This window comes from Sebastes fasciatus, chromosome 12 (genome assembly GCF_043250625.1).
Source record: "Sebastes fasciatus isolate fSebFas1 chromosome 12, fSebFas1.pri, whole genome shotgun sequence".
Classification (NCBI taxonomy): Eukaryota; Metazoa; Chordata; class Actinopteri; order Perciformes; family Sebastidae; genus Sebastes; species Sebastes fasciatus.
Window position 1 is genome coordinate 16,090,900 of NC_133806.1, and position 17,994 is coordinate 16,108,893.

The window sequence follows — 17,994 nt, forward strand, 5'->3', positions numbered from 1 at the left end:
AACATGCAGAGTTAATAAGCCACAGGAGAGGCATGAGAGAGCAGGGAAGGTATGCAGTAAAGGTCACACGAAGACGTCTGGAAATCAAGAGTATAAGGTTGGCACCTGAGCCGCACAGGACACTCAAACCAACAAACTTCAAACGCTCTTCTCTTTAATGTCCTTCCATTAGGGGAAATAAAATCAAAGAGGAGTGGAATGGAGAGACGAGGAGACGTTGAGTCAGAGACTAAAGGAGGGGTGAGGTAAGGAGTTAAGCTTCCCTTTAACTTCCTCGTCTAATTTTATAAAATGTGACTCATTCGCTTACACACAAATGGGCCAAAGATTTTGCTCAGACATCTGCAGATCTACTGTCAGCTCAGTGGGGAGCATCATCACTCTGTTCCTCAGGGCAGGAGGAGGGTGGGACAATGGTCTCACAGTACACCAGGCTGAATGAAGTCTTTGTAGAGATGAAGAATGTAATATTAAATCTGATTACAGACTCTGACGCTGACCTCTGGATAGACCGATGGAGACGATGGAAAGATGCAAGATAAAAGAAAGGGACAGAGTGTGGGAGAAGTTAAAGAGAGAGAAGAAATCTCTAGGACATAGACTTTGCATTATTATTTTAGATACAACTGCTTTGCTAAAAAGTATAGGGACACTCAAACACTGCAAAGCATAGAAAGTTGATAGAGTGCACTTTCAAACCCAGTTGGGTACAGGTGCAGGACAAAAAAAATAATAATACAGAGCTGCAACGATTAGTCGACTAACTAATTAGTTGATTGACAGAAAAATAATCGCAAACTATTTGGATAATCATTAAAATAATCTTTTATGCAAAAATGTCAGAAAATACTGTTTGCAGCCTCTCAAATATGAAAATGACCTGCTTTTCTCTGTTTTATATTGTGTTAAAGTGAATATCTTTTGGTTTTGGATTGTCAAAGCGACACATTTAAAAGACATCTTTGACTTTGAGAAATTGGAATGGACATTATTCATTATTTTCTGACATTTATAGACCAAACGATTGATCGAGAAAATAATCAACAGGTTAATTGATAATGAAAATAATCGTTAGTTGCTACCCTAAAATAATACTTACAATCTATTGGAATCTAATACGACTGTCTATAATGTTCAGTTTTTGTTGACACTGTCAGAAATGTGTAAATTCAATTATATGTTTATCACTGAGGTCATAGCTAAGGTGGTTTTGTACTGGACAACATTAGATGAAAGATTTTCTTTTCCCTTCTTATTTACATACATGAGGGGTCAGAATATTAGAATCATGATGCATCACTTCCTCTGACCTGAATGCTAAAACATATAATTCGATTAACACCTCTATGACAATGTCAAAGAAAACCTGAGCATTATAGGCATCATAAAAGTAGACTTTATGGAAGAACAGTTGTATTGGATTGCATTAAACTGCATAGGTGTTAGGGCTGTCCTCGACCAAAAGAAATTCCTCCTAGTCGACTAACAATCACTTTGTCGATTAATCGATTAGTTGATATCATCGACAGATCTGCGAAACAGTTTCTCCACAAAGAATCACACAAAAGCACCATTTAAATCTCATGTTTACCAGAGATGTGCTCACAAGTTTCTTGGAAATGAGTCATTCAACATGAAAAAAGCATGTCATTATAAAAACATGGCCGTTAATATGCTGCTTCCACAACAAGTTCTTCCACACCAAACTCAAAAAAACATCTTGTTTTTGTGCACGGGGACATATTCTGTACTCAAGTGTGGGCACATACACTGGTCATGTAGTGTAGCATGTACACATGTAGCCATCAACATAAGAGCTATATGTAGAGATGGATAAAGGGAAGAGAGGCGCCCAGGAGGATCATCAGGCATTACGGGGTGATCAACTGTCAGAGCTCCATGACTCATTCCTTTTTTTATCAAATCAGCTCACTGCCAAGACACACTCTCACACACAAACACACACGCAAGCATATGCCCATTTCACCCATGACTTGTTTTGTTAAGGTAAGCCACAGCTACTGTGCTTTTGTTACGGATCAACAGGAAAACCTGGAGATGAGTGCTTTCAATACATTAAGCTTCAAGTGATCCCTGAGAGCCTCCAGGGAATCAAAGAGGAGGTTTAATGAGGTATAATATTAAGAACTCACTGGTACTTTTAAAAAAACCTGCATTTGATTACCACATACATAAGGTACAGCTTATCACCTTCTCTTTCCTTTCCTTTTTTTTCTTCCCTTCCTCAATCGCTCCATGTCTTTCCTCTTTTGACCAGCTCCAGACGGCGGCCTGGCCGACACATACCGGAGACCAGCATGTCATAGCTGCTGGACACACTGACTGATGTGTGCTGTGGTGTTGTTTGATTGATTGCAGAGGACTGTGATTTCAGGGGTGGAGGAAGCACACCTTGTAAAAAAAAAAAAAAAAAACTGTCTGCTGCACATGCAAACTCACACAAACACACTGAAACATGTGTGTGCATGAAAAGATATCTGCTCCCCAACACAAATTGTTGTATGCGTGAGAGAGAGCAATGTCACTGCACACTGACATAAAAAAACGGGCGGAACATGTTGGCACGGCTGCTGCCAAACCCAACAGGATTGACGTCGCAGAAGCACCTGGTGACGGATAGAAAACAGGCTCGTCTGCTAACACTACGCTGTCACTACCGTTCGACTTATCCACAAATCACAGCTACTGTACTGCACTGATGATATGTAACACACTTGTGTTATGGTTTCCTACTGCCCTCCGTCTATCCATCTACGCAGCCGCGCTCTATGTGTGACACTGATTTACTGATGAACAGGCAAAATATCCCATGGACATGCCAGCTAACGTAGTACGCCCAGACATTCCTTCTGCTCCTCATCCTAAAATGTGCATTTGCTTTGAAAGGTGGAACACTGAGCATTAGATGTCAGCTCAATGTCTGATCTCTGCTGCAGCCTGTGATACAACACACATGAAGTTTAGAATATTTTCTGGTTGTGCATTTCTTGATTTTAGACCAGAAAAAACACAATTGCACATCTTAAAGGGATAGTTCAGGTGTTTTGAAGTGGGGTTGTATGAGGTACTTATCCATAGTCAGTGTATTACCTACAGTAGTTGACGGCCGGCACGCCCCCATTATAATATGCATAATCAGGAGTAATCATCAAATATGCATCATAGAACTAGTCTAAAACACTAGTCTAAGTAACCTTTGCTTTTAAAGTCTGTGTAGAAAATCTAAATGGCTAATCAATGTCAATGTCAAATTCCTTAGTAGGAACACGGAGAATAAAGTACGCTGTCCACCTGCATTCACTCTCCTGAGCAGTTTGTAAAAGCTGTAAAAGTTATCTACTCTTCACTGATTCATATTGTGTTGTTACAGCAGCGTGACACTGCAAAGTTAGATTTTATGCCTGACGTTAATGGGCTCCTGCAAAGCTCCCAGTGGTGTGAAACAGTCTGTATGTGTGTTTATTTTGGCTCTCCCTCCAGCTCCACCTCTGTGCAGGAGTCTGTGGTTGTGTACAGTCAGGTTTGGGTGTGTGTGAGCAAGCGCATCTAACTTAACATACGGCTGCCAGTCAGCATGACTATGATGCCAGTCGAGTTACAGTAACAGCTGCCAAAAAACAAGCCAATGTGGGTCACATACATAAAAAAGTGTATGTGTCTCTTGGTGATATGAGATGAGAACCGGAACAACTGAGAAGACAGAAGGTGGAGAAAGGAGAAGATAAAGATGAGGAATAGGAAGGCAATAATGGCAAGGACACTGATGGAGACCAATGTCAATTAAGCAGTAACTGTAAGAGCAATGATGGAGAGATCGAGGTCAATTATCCAATAATCATTATCTTTTCCCCCACTGGATTCATAAATCAAAAGCTAATGAAGTTCTTCTCGTTTCCAGATGTGTTGGCCACTTATGAGTTTACTCTCCAAACCCATTGCACTCTCTATCCTAGCCCAGGCAGAGATCCATCACCACATGATGAGTCTCGAGTGGGAGAGGCGATTTGCAAGAGACAGAAAAAGACACTCTGCAATATTACTACAAATGTGAAAGGAGGAATTCAGCATAATATGAATGAGTCATCAGCTGACCATCGTGGCAATCAGTAGGCAAACTGGCCTCGGATGATCTTTGTAATTAGCTATAAAAGGCCAGCTGTTACAGTACTCAAGAGAAACCATGAAGCTGTTCAGACAGGATTGGAAAAATACAATAATTGGAACAGAGCGACACCAAGTGGTGACAAGTGAGAATTGTTTTAGCAGCAATAGTTTTTGCATTGACACCACACAACACCAAAAACCTCTCTGGTTGAACCTCAGACCAAAATCCTCAAAATCTCTCAGTAAACCTCACCTTCAGATGATACATTAACACTATTAAAAACATGAAATACTGTAAATACCATTGCGAACTAGAGGCAAAAATATAGAAAAACACCAACACCAAAGCAGACTATATATGTCGATAAATCAATAACAGCAGGCCTATGCTTTTTCACAGGTATTTATAGACTATACCTTTAACTTCTGCAACAGCCTGTTACCAAATAGTATCAGATTTCAGCAGCTTCTGTTTCTGAATTTTGTCATACAATAAATAAAATATTATATCGCAGTGTTCAAAGATCCAGATCCAGTCCCTCCTATATTCTCCTATATTGAGTCGGGATGCACCGATACCGGATCGGATATCGGGCCGATACTGACTCAAATAGCTGGATCAGGTATTGGCGAGAATGGGGAAGATCTATTAAATTCAATTTGATATTTACAGTATATACTATATACATTATATACTGGAATTTCAATTCCAGATTTTTTTGCCAAGTTGTGTACAATTTATTATTTAAAAATATATATATACTGTATCAATTCACAACATTTTTATATAAATATTTATGTTTTTTTTTTTAGTACATTTTGTTTTAAAAAGTTAAGAAAGTGATGTTTAAGTCAAGTCTGATGTTGCCTTACACATAACAGAATGATCCCAGTCACTTCCACACAGCTAGGCATACAGCTTATTAATTAAAGACAGGTATCGGATCTGTGCTCAGTATCTGACGATACCCAAAGCCCAGGTATCACTATCGGTATCGGTATCGGGACTGAAAAAGTCAGATCGGTGCATCCCTATAGTGAGTTGATCAACAGACATAACACAGTGTATGTAAATAACATCAGCTGACAGGAAGTAAACATGGACTCAAGCTGTTGCCTAGCAACGCAATTCCGTTGCAATTTTACTGAAATGTTCTAAAACTGAGCGTTTCAGACAGAGGGTACATACAGGTATATTCAGGCAGACAGTACGAGGAAAATAATGTGTTTTTTGAACATTACAGCATGTAAACATGTTCTAGTAGAAACACAAAATACAAGTATGAACCTGAAAATAAGCACGATATGGGACCTTTAAAGCAAGAAGTTCAAAACTGACCCAGTTTAAAGGCTTTCATGTTAGTTATAGTTGCAGTTACAGTAATTCCTTGGTGTAGTGATTCTTGGTCACAAGGTGTCAGAAGGGACAAGCTGACAGAAGTGAGGATTTAGTTTATGAAGCCAGAAACTGTCTCTACTTACACATCCAGCAGAAACACCCTGGAGGTCTTCTTTATGGCACCTGAGGAATATTCACATAATGTTATAATTCTCATTTGGTCGACCAAGTCTTAAGAAAAATATCATAAATATTCCACTTTGTTCACCTGTCACTCACCTGGCTGCTGGGGAAGTAGCATTAAAATACAGCCAACCAACCGTCGTTGATGGTTACCATGGGAAACCGACCACTACTGCCCCTAGTGGAAGGAAGTAACTTTTATTTATTTATTTATTTAGCTATCTAAAACCAGTTATCAATACAATTTGTATATATTGTTACTTTATATATTTTGCTTCTATAGTTACCATATACCAAGTACTTCCTTTATTATTATACTGTATATTATTTGTAAATACACCATTATTTTTATTTTTATTTTATTATTTTTTGCTACTTAACTTACTGTTTATTTAATGGAGCTTCCCAGCAAAAAGTATTTCACACGATTGTACTTGTATAACCGGTGGGACAATAAACATCTTGAATCTTGAATATTGAATCTTGAATCATGAATTTAAGATTAAACCGATAGGATAGGTAAATATAAAAGCAAATGACGTCATAAACATACACTGAAATAAAATAGACTAAAGTAGCCTTACATAAAACATTCCACGGATCAACATAAATAAATGGAAAGGAACTTTAAGTAAAACATTATATTGGGAGCACAGTCACTTTTAACAATCCCAGTTTTTCGGCAGATGAGATTTACATTATTAATTTGATTATTATCTTAGCAAAATATTATATACATAAAACTATGTGGCTTAAAAGAATACCCTCCTTTTATAATTTTAAAGATACTGATTTTAAAACATATTTGACTATGATTGAAAACTTAAAACTCAAAAATTCTAAATTGGCAAAAACTGTTAGATTGTTTAGAAGTTTCAAATTTATTACAATTGTTAAACAGACCCCGATTGTTTTTTGTTTGTTTTTTATTATTTAGTTTTTGTTTTTATTCATATTTTCCCTTCCTTACATTTTATTTGTTGTATAATTTATTTAATTTTTATATTATTTTTATACTGTAAAATATATTTGCAGAATTGTATTGAAAAATCTGAACATGTTTATGAATCTACTGTGTTGAACTTTTGAAATAAAGTATTAGAAAAAAAAAGCCGCAGTAACTGTAGAGGCCTGAGAGTGGCGCCCAAGAGCTTCACAAGAATATTCAGGACAGAGAGGTCTGTGTATTAAGTGCAATTTATTATCCATCGTTGACATTATTTCATTATTTGATTTCAGTTTAACTCCCTAGGTCCAGGTCAAAAAAGACACTTACGTTGCCAGTTGACTTTCACAATACACAAATTAAAAATGTAATTCATGTAGTGCAGTAAAAGTATCCCTATGTATGAAAGCTGCGTTGATAATGTTTTCATTTTGCCATGCCAACAACAGTAAACAGAGCTTTCATCTGACAAAACCCTCCTAGATGGTGGCACACCAAACTAAATCTAAAAAAAGAGATCAGTGGATTGATGCTAATTTGAGGACGAGGTTTAAGTTGGAGAATCACAACATATTAAAATAAAATGGGCATTTTCATGTGGTCCATCAACACAGCCATGGCATCCATTCATACTCTAAGTTTCTACAGTTTATACATGTCCTTTATTTGTGATCATTTAACCCTCCGAGACCCACAATAGACCCGTTTTTGTCCTTTTTAAGGGGGGGACAGGGGGTCTTTAGTGGGAGATAGTAGGTCAACAGTAGAGGTCACATAGAAGTGGTGTACATCATCTGAAAGCTGGGAACCTGAAGATTAATTTGAGATGCAGCTCAGAGCTGTGTCAAGTTGTTCTAGTCATAAATCAGATTTAAACATGAATTCATTAATTATTTAAAATAAATAATAAAGCTCTAAGCTGTCGAGCTTAAAACATTATGATCGAAGTATATGATGACCATGATGGCAAGAACGATACTGCTTTCTGGCAGCCGTTATAAATAGTTTATAAGTTGTTGTTATTAATTACTTCATTAATAATTAATAAATCAAATGAATAATCTAATACAGCCATAAATAAGAACAACTTCACTTTTGGGTTGCCAGGTTGTGGAAAATCCTCTTCCAGCATGATACTTGATTTATCATTTTAGCAACACATCTCCCCAAACTTATTTTCTAGAATCTGAACTAGAATCAGACTTGATGGATTGTTGTAGAAACCCTTTATTGATGATTTATTAACATAATAAGTATTTAATACGCTTATCAACATGGGAGTGGGTTAATATGCTGCTTTATGCAAATCTATGTATACATTTATTATTGGAAATCAATTAACAGCACAAAACAATGAAAAATATTGTCCAGAAACCCTCACAGGTACTGCATTTAGCATAAAAAATACGCTAAAATCATAACATGGCGAACTCAAGCTCAACAGGCAACAACAGCTGTCAGTGTGTCAGTGTGCTGACTTGACTATGACTTGCCGCCAAACTACATGTGATTATCATAAAGTGGGCATGTCTGTAAAGGGAAGACTCGTGGGTACCCATAGAACCCAACTTCGTTCACATATCGTGAGGTCAGAAGTCAAGGGACCCTTTTGAAAATGGCCATGCCAGATTTTCCTCGCCCAAATTTAGCAGAAGTTTGGAGCGTTATTTAACCTCCTTTTCGACAAGCTAGTATAACATGATTGGTATCAATGGATTACTTAGGTTTTTAGTTTCATATGATGAAAATTATTTATCGCGTTAACTTTGACAGCCCTAATAATAATATTATAAAAATGATTTAGTCTCTTCATGAATCAGTGCTGATCCTAGTGTTGGCTTTTCCTGCTTCAGCCTCCCGACCGCGGCTGGAGGAAACAGGGAAGACACCGGCACCCTGTCGGAGACAACAAAGTTTCTCGCTGCGGAGCCCCGCCACTTCACAAGACACGGGAAACCTCTGTTGGTCTGGAGGAGCTGCAGCATTTATTTCTGCAAAAACGTCCACTAGATATTCTCAGAGCTACTAATACTCCTGCAGTGGGTAGTGTGCGCGCATGCACGTGAGAGTGGAGCGCGAGAACGAGCGCGGTGTGTGAGTGAAGGCAAGCAGGCAGGCAGAGGAGCAGTGGAGCAGAGGAGCAGAGTACAGCAGAGACTACGGCCCTGTAGACCAAAGCTACAGTCTCCCCCGCGTCCTCCGACCGCGGCCAACACTGTTTAACAGACGGGCTTCACTAGATATAACTTTGTGGTTTTGCTGCTTCCGTGTAGTTTGTGTTGGAGTCTTGTCTGAACAGCGTAACCACACGCGAGCGCGCATGGGACACCGACCCTGGTGATTTATACGTGTAAGAAGCTACAAACAGTCCCTTTAAGTTATCAATTACAGCTTATATCCCTTTTATAAAAGGCGCTTTATTAGAAAGTGTTACTTAGTTATTTTCCACAAAGTTGGAGATCTCATGTGTGAGGGGGGAGCTCAAATAAATAAATCAGTCAGAGGTGAGTAAATTGAAAGATTTGACAGAGAGAAAAGAGTATGTTTGAAAAAGCAAGAGAGAGAGAGAGAGAGAGAGAGAGAGAGGGAGAGAGATGAAAGAGAGAGAGAGAGAGAGAGAGAGAGGGAGAGAGAGAGCGAGGGAGAGATGTGGGTTTGAGGTTTGTCAATGTGCAGCAGTTGCTCAGAGAGGACTCTGGTGGATGTTGGAGGACGAAGGGAGTGGAGGGAGTTGTGGAGCTCTGAGGATAAATGCGCTCTTTCATTTCTAAGTGAGAGAAATCCGTTACTAGAGGCACATATTCACATCGGCAGAAACTCCAGGGAAACAACCCAGTTTGTTCTTAATGTGAGAAAACCAGTGGAGAGGACCATGGAGAAGAATTTATCAGAGGAAACTTACCTCAAACTTTTGGCTTGATGAGAGGGGTTTGTGTCCACAGGAGAGCTTGATGTTCAAAGACGCGCTCCGGAGTCTGGAGGGATAAACTCACTGTTTGGGAAGCTGGTTCACATTAGTAATGGTTTAGTGACTGCGGGCTCTTGTTGGATGGGACAGGTGCAGGATTTTCACGCCCAAAACATGGGTCAATGAGGTGTCAATTAAGTTGTTTTTTCCTTCTCTCTTTATCCTAAAGAGCTTTATGCGCACTACATTATAATTTTCTCCTGTGGTGCCACTCAAATATTCCCACAGGGACTTTTAGAAAGGGAAAAATCTTGTGTTTGTTTTATTTTCATCTATAAATTTAACAACTCGAGACTGCTTTTGTAAACGAGCCCTCACAGGCACAGCAGACATGCCACTGCAGCACCGTTGGACTGGATTTTACGCATCTCTTGGGGAAAGAGAGCACTGAAAAAACGCTTTTTATATATATGTGTGTGTGTGGTGGTGGTGGACGTCGATGCACTGCATTTTCAACAGCTCAGGGGAGACCACTTTGTAAGCAGAGAAAGACAGAAAAGAGACAAAAAGAGGACAGACTCTACATTCATTGGGTTGCATAAATGGAGCTGCGTAAATACCTGTTGTGCCTGGAGTTCATCCTTCTCCTTAAAGGTAAGATCTACTTTATAAGTTTTGGTTTAGAACTCAACTTTCAATTTCGTTTTTTGCACATTTGCTGTTCTTAAAAATAACTGAACAGCAGGAGGGGGGGATTTTAGACAACTAAAGTCAACCTCTTTTCCATGATTGATGCCTCTTCATTTCCCAGTTGCTCTCCTCTCCTCCAGCACTGTCTCTCTGGGTGACATGGACATTAACCTCCACAACTTCTGCACTTTAACAGACAACATGTGTGAATGATTGTGTCACACGTGCCTCCCTCAGAGTCTCAAAGAGCTTTATTCTGTGTGACAGTAAGCGACTGACCATGAAGACATTCCTAACGTGATTGTGTGCAGGAGAGAAGTACATTATGGTCACACTCCATTTGTCAAGCAGATCAAAGGTATAGAGGAAGTTGTGCATGAGTCCAACAAAGTATATGGGTCCTTGATCAAAGTCTGATCCTTTAGTAAATCCATCAGTTATGACAGTACTGAGGAAGCATTTCATTCTCGTTGGAGGCCTCCAGCTACCAGAAGATGTTTGGAGCGATCAGAGATCCTCTGCCAAAAGGTTACTGGTTCATCTCCACTTACAGCTGACACCTTCTAACCCTGGCAGCTGTGTAACTCAACCACACCGGTCATATCAGCCACATCCATCGCTTAGACTTGAAGTCTAAAGTTCCCCTAATAGGGCGCCTATGCCATGCCATGAACATCAGCCACCCTCCTGTGCTCATGTCCGTCGTGTCAGGGCAACCTCACACACCTCATTGAGCTGCTCGCCCGGCAAGGAACCTAAAAGAAAAAGACCATTGTTGTCTACCAACACTAAGTGTTTATGCAGCTGATAAGCAGCGGTTTAACTGCTGCATTGTAGCATGAAGCAAAATGAGATCAATAGGCTGAGATATTATGTCGTGCAAGGCATGTTAAGTTTGTACCTGCTCTGAATCACACAGACAGTCGCTGAAGTCAGAATAAGATGTTGGCATCTGTGCCAAACCGTAACACGTATAGACTGAAAAATGATAATCCACGCAGCCAGTTTTCATGCTATGCGGAAATGCTTCTCATCCAGAAGGAATGAGTGAGGACCACATACTTCTACACACACCTATCTACACATGCCAGCAGCCAAATGTTGCCTGTGGTTTGGTTTTACACATGCCCCTCCATTATCAGTTTAAATGAAGCATGTACAGGGTAATTGTTCCCCTTTTCTTTAACTGTGCAACCTTTGATTGAATTTGTACTGTAGCTTATGTGATCTTAGTGTAATGTGTGTGAGTTGTGCATGTGTCATACAGGAGCATGTAGGTGAGCGAGTATGTGTGTAATGTTAATGGTTTGAGCAGAGCTCCCCTGATGTGGACAGCAGGCCTCCCATGCCTGTTACACTCTGTTATGTTTTACTGAGATGTCGAACACAGGTGTTTTTTTGACTCCAGTTATTCATACATCTTCGCTATTATTCTCCCAGCTATCTTCTTGTGTTTTTTTTTACTCTCCCATAAGTTGCTGACTTTCATTCCTACGCCCCCTCTTCTTCCTCCCCCATTCCCCACGAGAGGGTGACAGAGATGAGAACACAACGCGAACGAGATAATGGAGAGAAAATCTGTGAAAGGGGGTGAGAAGAGGTGAAGGAAGGGGATGCATGGGAAACACGAGTCGGTTAAATAAAGATGATAGAAACAGACAGTCGAGCAGACATCTCCACTGCAGGACATTTCACAGAGGTGCTATAAGTCAGGGATGTAAATGAAAGGGACAGAGAAACAGACAAGGAGAAAGGGAAACTTAAATATGTTAGTCCAATTAAAACAACATACATCAAAGTCTCTGCATATTAATATAAGTGCTGGCATATAGTAAAACATTGCAGTGTTAAAGGGGACATATCATCATTTTCAGGTTCATACCATAGACTGTATATAAGAAGTAAACGTAATCACCGTGACGTCACCCATTGGTTTGAGGACTGCCGTTTTGAAGCCTTGAGTTCAGCATTTTGGCCGTCGCCATCCTGGTTTTTGCAACCCGAAGTGACACAAGAGGGTGGAGCTAAGTACAACCGAACGTTGATTAAGACATTTTTAGGCGTGTTATCATACAACGTAACTTTCAATAACTGTTGCTCGATATACGACGTCACCTGCTCTGTGCATCGCTCGTTGTACTATGTCACTTGCTGCAGCCGTCCGCGGACTTACAAACGTATGTGCGATATGTCAAAAACAAGCGTCCTTCCAAGCGTAATTGAGAATGCATTTAAGTTGTATGGGAACGTAATTATTAGGAGACAGGGCTGGCAAGTGGCATAGGAAGGGGAGCCAAATCTGAATGGCTTGTTGAATCAGGTTTTCTGATCGGCAACCCACAAATACTCTGACGCGGTTGTCTTATTTCACAGTTTGTGGTTTGGTAGGCACTCCAGATACCCAAATGTATGTGCACCAGCACTGAAATAGTGAGTTTTTCATGATATGCTCCCTTTAAGTTCAGTTTCTGTGCCCAGACCTATACATATACTGCACAATCACAGCCATACGCATCCAGCAGCGGTAGCGCCCAGAGCCGAACGTGTGGTTGAGAGAATCTGGACCCAGTTTGACTTGATAAATGTTTGCCGCCAGTAGTCATGGCGATGGGTGGTCAGACAGGCTGCGGTACAGTGTCATATATAAACCCCAATGAAAATGAAGCCAGAGGGAGGGAGGACAGGACAGGGAAAACAGGGAACGATGGTACAGTTTTGTGGGCTGTGGAGGGAGAGGGGGGCCTTGTGGTAGAGTTTCAGGGTGTGTGTGTTTTAGGAGAGGGGGGTAAAAGAAAGGAGCAATTTATGGTTTATGAGTGAAATAGGAGGATGACAGAGAAAATCAGTAGCATGGGTTGTTATCAGGGGGCCTGGTTTGTTGGGGAAAGCAATTTGGAATCGGAGAGGGTGGGTGATGTTGCCACAAGAAGAAACAGAAATATTTAACTACACTATGTATAAGAGGGTTGGTGGGAGAGAATAACGTGTTGCAACAAGGCTAGATAGAAAGATTTTTATTCATTCTGGCCATGGAAACGGAAGGTTTAGTATTAAGGAATGACTCTGTCCTTGCCTACGCATCTTCCCATCGGTGAAGTGTATTAAACATCTGTGTAGAATCCGGTAGATGGCTGAATCTCATCCAAGTCACTGGAGGTTTGGATGTTGAAATATTAGCTCACTCAGATCTGCAAGATGAGCCAAAACAAGACTTGTGACTAGCGTTTTTGGATCGCCTTGCTTTCCAGCATCGGACGCTTGATGGGCTGCCACTAGACACTAGGCACCTGACTGGATGAACACTTTCCCTTGTGGGCTACTGCTCCCAGCTTTCAAACCGGAACGGACATGGTGGCTCATTTAGAAACTCTTTTATTACGAAAATAGTTCATCGAAATGTGTTTCTGAAAACATTTCATGCAAGAAATAAGCCATGCAGCTGCTCAGTCTGTCTTTATTATAGATCGACGACGGTTAGTTTAAAGGTTTCTAGGGAGTTTCCAGAGGTGGCGAGTCAGGCTGGATTTGCATAAAGTAGCCTAGACCTTGGCCTACAAATTAATTTCGTGGGATATATGTACAAATTACAGTTCATTACTTTTTCGAAGGTATATATGGGCATATGTATGAGAACAACCTGCTTTGGGGAACATGGAAGACTGTACGTAATTTTATGACAATCCATCAAATATTTGTTGAGATATTTCAGTCTGGACCGAACTGGTGAACTGATCGGCTGAACGGCATTGCCATCTTTAGAGTCACACTATAAAAACACACATATTTGTAGCTGTAGATGTTCAGTGAGTAAATCTGAGTACAAGAAAAAGAAGAAACTTGGCTGAAAATGCAATGACATTACAGGGAAAAACATCTGTACAGAGGAGAAAACGAAAGAGCAGGTAGAAAGACAACAGCATGTGAGAAACGCAGAAGCAGAGATGGAAGAGAAACATTGCACATATCTAGTTTCCCACTCAAAACCAAGTGGAATCCCCCTCTGATTGGCCTGGCCAAGGTAACTGTGGCTGTGTGTGTCAGTGTGTATTTGTGGGGAAGTATCTATATACAAGTGTGTGAGTAGCTGCTGTATAATCACGGCAGCAGTGTTCTGGTCTTGTTCCCCATCTGGACTACTTTTCTCCAGTGGAATCACTGAGTTATGTACAGTAGGAGAGTTACTGTGGATGCCCCGGATGCTGCTAAATTACATGTCAACTCTAATTTATTTAGAAATCCCCTTTAGCCAAGCACATCCTACACACCCTGCTTTCCAGGGCTACAAATAACAAACAGTAGATGCACAAGTGGGAAGAGTTAAATACCAACTGTCAAGAGTAGTATAGCATTTCTGAGACTGAACAGAAAATACTACACGATGATGCTCTTTAATTTAGGTGGAATTGTGGAGGAAGAAGGAGCAAGGACAGTTATTCCTGTCAGCTACTGACAGCATCAGCAAACACACTGAAACAGGAAATAAACGTGGATGCATTTGTTGTCGGTCTGTACAGTACACGTTGCACTTTTATTAGGGCTGTCAATCAATTAAAATATTTAATTGTGATTAATTGCAAGATTGTCCATAGTTAATCGCGATTAATCGCAAATTAATCACACATTTATTATCTGTTCAAAATGTACCTTAAAAGGAGATTTGTGAATTACTCAATACTCTTATCAACATGGGAGTGGGCAAATATGTTTGCTTTATGCAAATGTATGTATATATTTATCATTGTAGATCAATTAACAACACAAAACAATGACAAATATCATCCAGAAACCCTCACAGGTACTGCATTTAGCATAAAAAATATGCTCAAATCATAACATGGCAAACTGCAGCCCAACAGGCAACAACAGCTGTCAGTGTGTCAGTGTGCTGACTTGACTATGACTTGCCCCAAACTGCATGTGATTATCATAAAGTGGGCATGTCTGTAAAGAGGAGACTCGTGGGTACCTATAGAACCCATTTTCATTCACATATCTGGAGGTCAGAGGTCAAGGGACCCCTTTGAAAATGGCCATGCCAGTTTTTCCTTGGCAAAATTTAGCAGAAGTTTGGAGCGTTATTTAACCTCCTACGCGACAAGCTAGTATAACATGGTTGGTATCAATGGATTCCTCATATTTTGTAGTCTCGTATGATGCCAGTATCTTCACTCTAGCTTTAAAACTGAGCCCACTAGAACAATTCACGTTAATGCGTTATTATTGCGTTTACTTTGACCACCCTAATTTTTTATACATTTTAGTACAAAAATTGATCCAAATGTGAAACACACAAACAGCCTTGGTATGATCCTGACATTTCCTCTTGCGCCACCATGAGGTTCACATGTTCTGAGTGAAATGTCTCAACAACTGGATGCCTTAATGCCATGAATTTGTCACACACACATTCATGTCCACCTCATGATGAACTGTAGTAACGTTGGTGTTCCCCTGACTTGTCATCTAGTGCCATCATCAGGTCAAAATGTTTATTTGTCCAATACTCTGGTTAATGACTTTCCCATCCGGTAATTAGGAAATGTTAGCGTGCTAACACACTAATGGTATTCATGATAAATCTTATACCTGCTAAAAAGTCAGCATGTTAGTTCTGTCATTGTGAGCATGTTAGCATGTAGCTCAAAGCACTGCTGTGTTTACAGCCTCACAGAGCTGCTAGCATGCAAAATATCTTATATTGGTAAAAAGTATGAGCAAAAATTATTGTTGTATTTTATATCCAGTAAACTATTTATGGTTAGTTACAGTACATGTTATGCTTTAAAATATTACATGACTAATTGATGGACTGTATAGTCTATAAAGGAACCAGAGACAACCTGAGACCTGAGGCATGATGTAGATAACCAAAGAACTGGAGAAGAGTTCTGTGACTTTTTTTGATTTTGAATTACATTACTGTTTCCAGAAAACTTTAAATTCCTGGATGCACCAGCTCACAATAAATCAATTTACTAATGTGAAGACCTGCAGTGATGAATGAATGAGTCATTCATCTTAAATCTTATTTATTTTGAATTCTAAAAGGTCATCAGAAAGCTCTTGTTACTATTTGTTCATTCAGTTTCACTCTGATTAGCATAACAGGAAACATTTAATCCGTGTGGCTGTGTATTAATCAACCTTTATGTCTTTTTTCTGCTGTTGGAAAACCGTATTTAGACTTTCCCCTTCAGACTGTGAAGAAATAAGAGTGTGTGTCTTTCATTTTGCCAGTAGCAACATGTTTTCATGCGTCAGTTTACACCTAAATGTTCACAACTCAGTGAGCTTGTCTGACTGCCATCTTGTTGCTCTCTGTCTTCTCTGTGTCTCCCTCACCTCTCGCTCTCGTTGTATGAAGGGCAGGCTTGTGTGTCACAACAGGGGGCTTACTATACTCCATAGTTTTTCTAACCCACACCCTTCCCTGCCTTGCCTCTTCTCTCCCCTCTCCTCTCCCTCTTTCCCCTCAGACTGAACTCCCTGTTTCTTCAGAGGTTGCCTTTGGTCACTCTGTTTATCCATCTTTTTCAGCCCCCCTCTTCTCCCTCTCTCAAATCCCCTCTCCCAAGGCCGAGAGGGAAAATAATAATCTGACTCTGCACTGTAGATGTTAAGTTGTGTACACACGGTTTCCAGCTCCAAATTTTGCAAGTTTTTGACTGATTTTAACGGCTGTTTAATATTGCTTATGTCAACTCGTATTCTTAATACCTTAAAGCAAATTGGGAAACACGCTTATTCACTTTCTTGCCGAGAGTTAGATGAGAAGATTGATACCACTCTCATGTTTGTACAATAAATATGAAGTTACTAAAAAGTCTGGCCTATAACCCCTTGTAAAACGGCGATTTGTTCTGTTTTACACTTTGGTTTTGGTACTAATTGAACAAGCGAGATATCACGTGTTAATTTGTGATGCCTCAGATGTGCTGGCAGGCAGATTTTGTTACCTTTGGACAAAGCAAGGCTAGCTGTTTCCAGTCTTTATGCCAAACTAAGCTAGCAAGCTACTGGCTATAGCTTCATATAGGGCTGGGCAACATGGAGACAATCAACTATCATGATGTTTTTGAACAAATACCTCGATATCGATATTGAGACGATATTGTAGGGTTGACTATTGGTGCTTTCACAAAATATTTACACAATGAGATTTTTGATAAATAATCATCAGTAATGTGGATATAATGACTAAGTGGATAAAGACAAATAATAGAACAGCTGGAACAGTCTAAGTTCAGAAAATTACACCACTTTACTGTAAGGCAGCCTTTAAAACCAGGAAAAGACAACACATATGCCATATTACAATATCTAAGATGATATCTAGTCTCATATCACGATATCGGTATAACATTGATATATTGCCCAGACCTAGCTTCATATTTAAAGGACAGATATGAGAGATGCATCGATCCTCTCATCCAACTCTCAGCAAAAAGCGAAAATCCAGTTTTCCCCTTTAAGTTGCTTTAAGGTTGGAACAATCATGTTATTCTACACTGTCTGGAAGTACCACATCTATATTCTGTATCAGCCAGTTCCAACTCTTCATTTATGCTATATTATGTCTACACTGAGTGAAACCAAAGACTCAAACCCAAGACTTGTGTTATTAATAAAGCTCTGTGATGTTATATTATGACTGCACCATCTCATCATATGGAAATATTCTAGATGTCATATGGATCATTTTATATATACGTTTTCTCAAAATTCAGCCTGACATATTTGGTATCTTTGGAAACTTTGGGATCTTCACTACAATTTAATATTTCGACACAGTTCTGTGGGACT

General features: G+C 39.8%; 1 protein-coding gene across 1 annotated transcript in view; it reads left to right on the forward strand.

Annotated features, from left to right (window-relative positions):
- The first annotated feature begins 9,260 nt into the window (after positions 1–9,260).
- Positions 9,261–17,994, forward strand: part of itga10 (integrin, alpha 10) — a 31,173-nt gene continuing 22,439 nt past the window's right edge. The window contains exon 1 of the mRNA XM_074653548.1: positions 9,261–10,155. Within this exon, the coding sequence (XP_074509649.1) occupies positions 10,104–10,155 (52 nt within the window). The 5' untranslated portion in view covers positions 9,261–10,103. The remainder of the gene's footprint in view (positions 10,156–17,994) is intronic.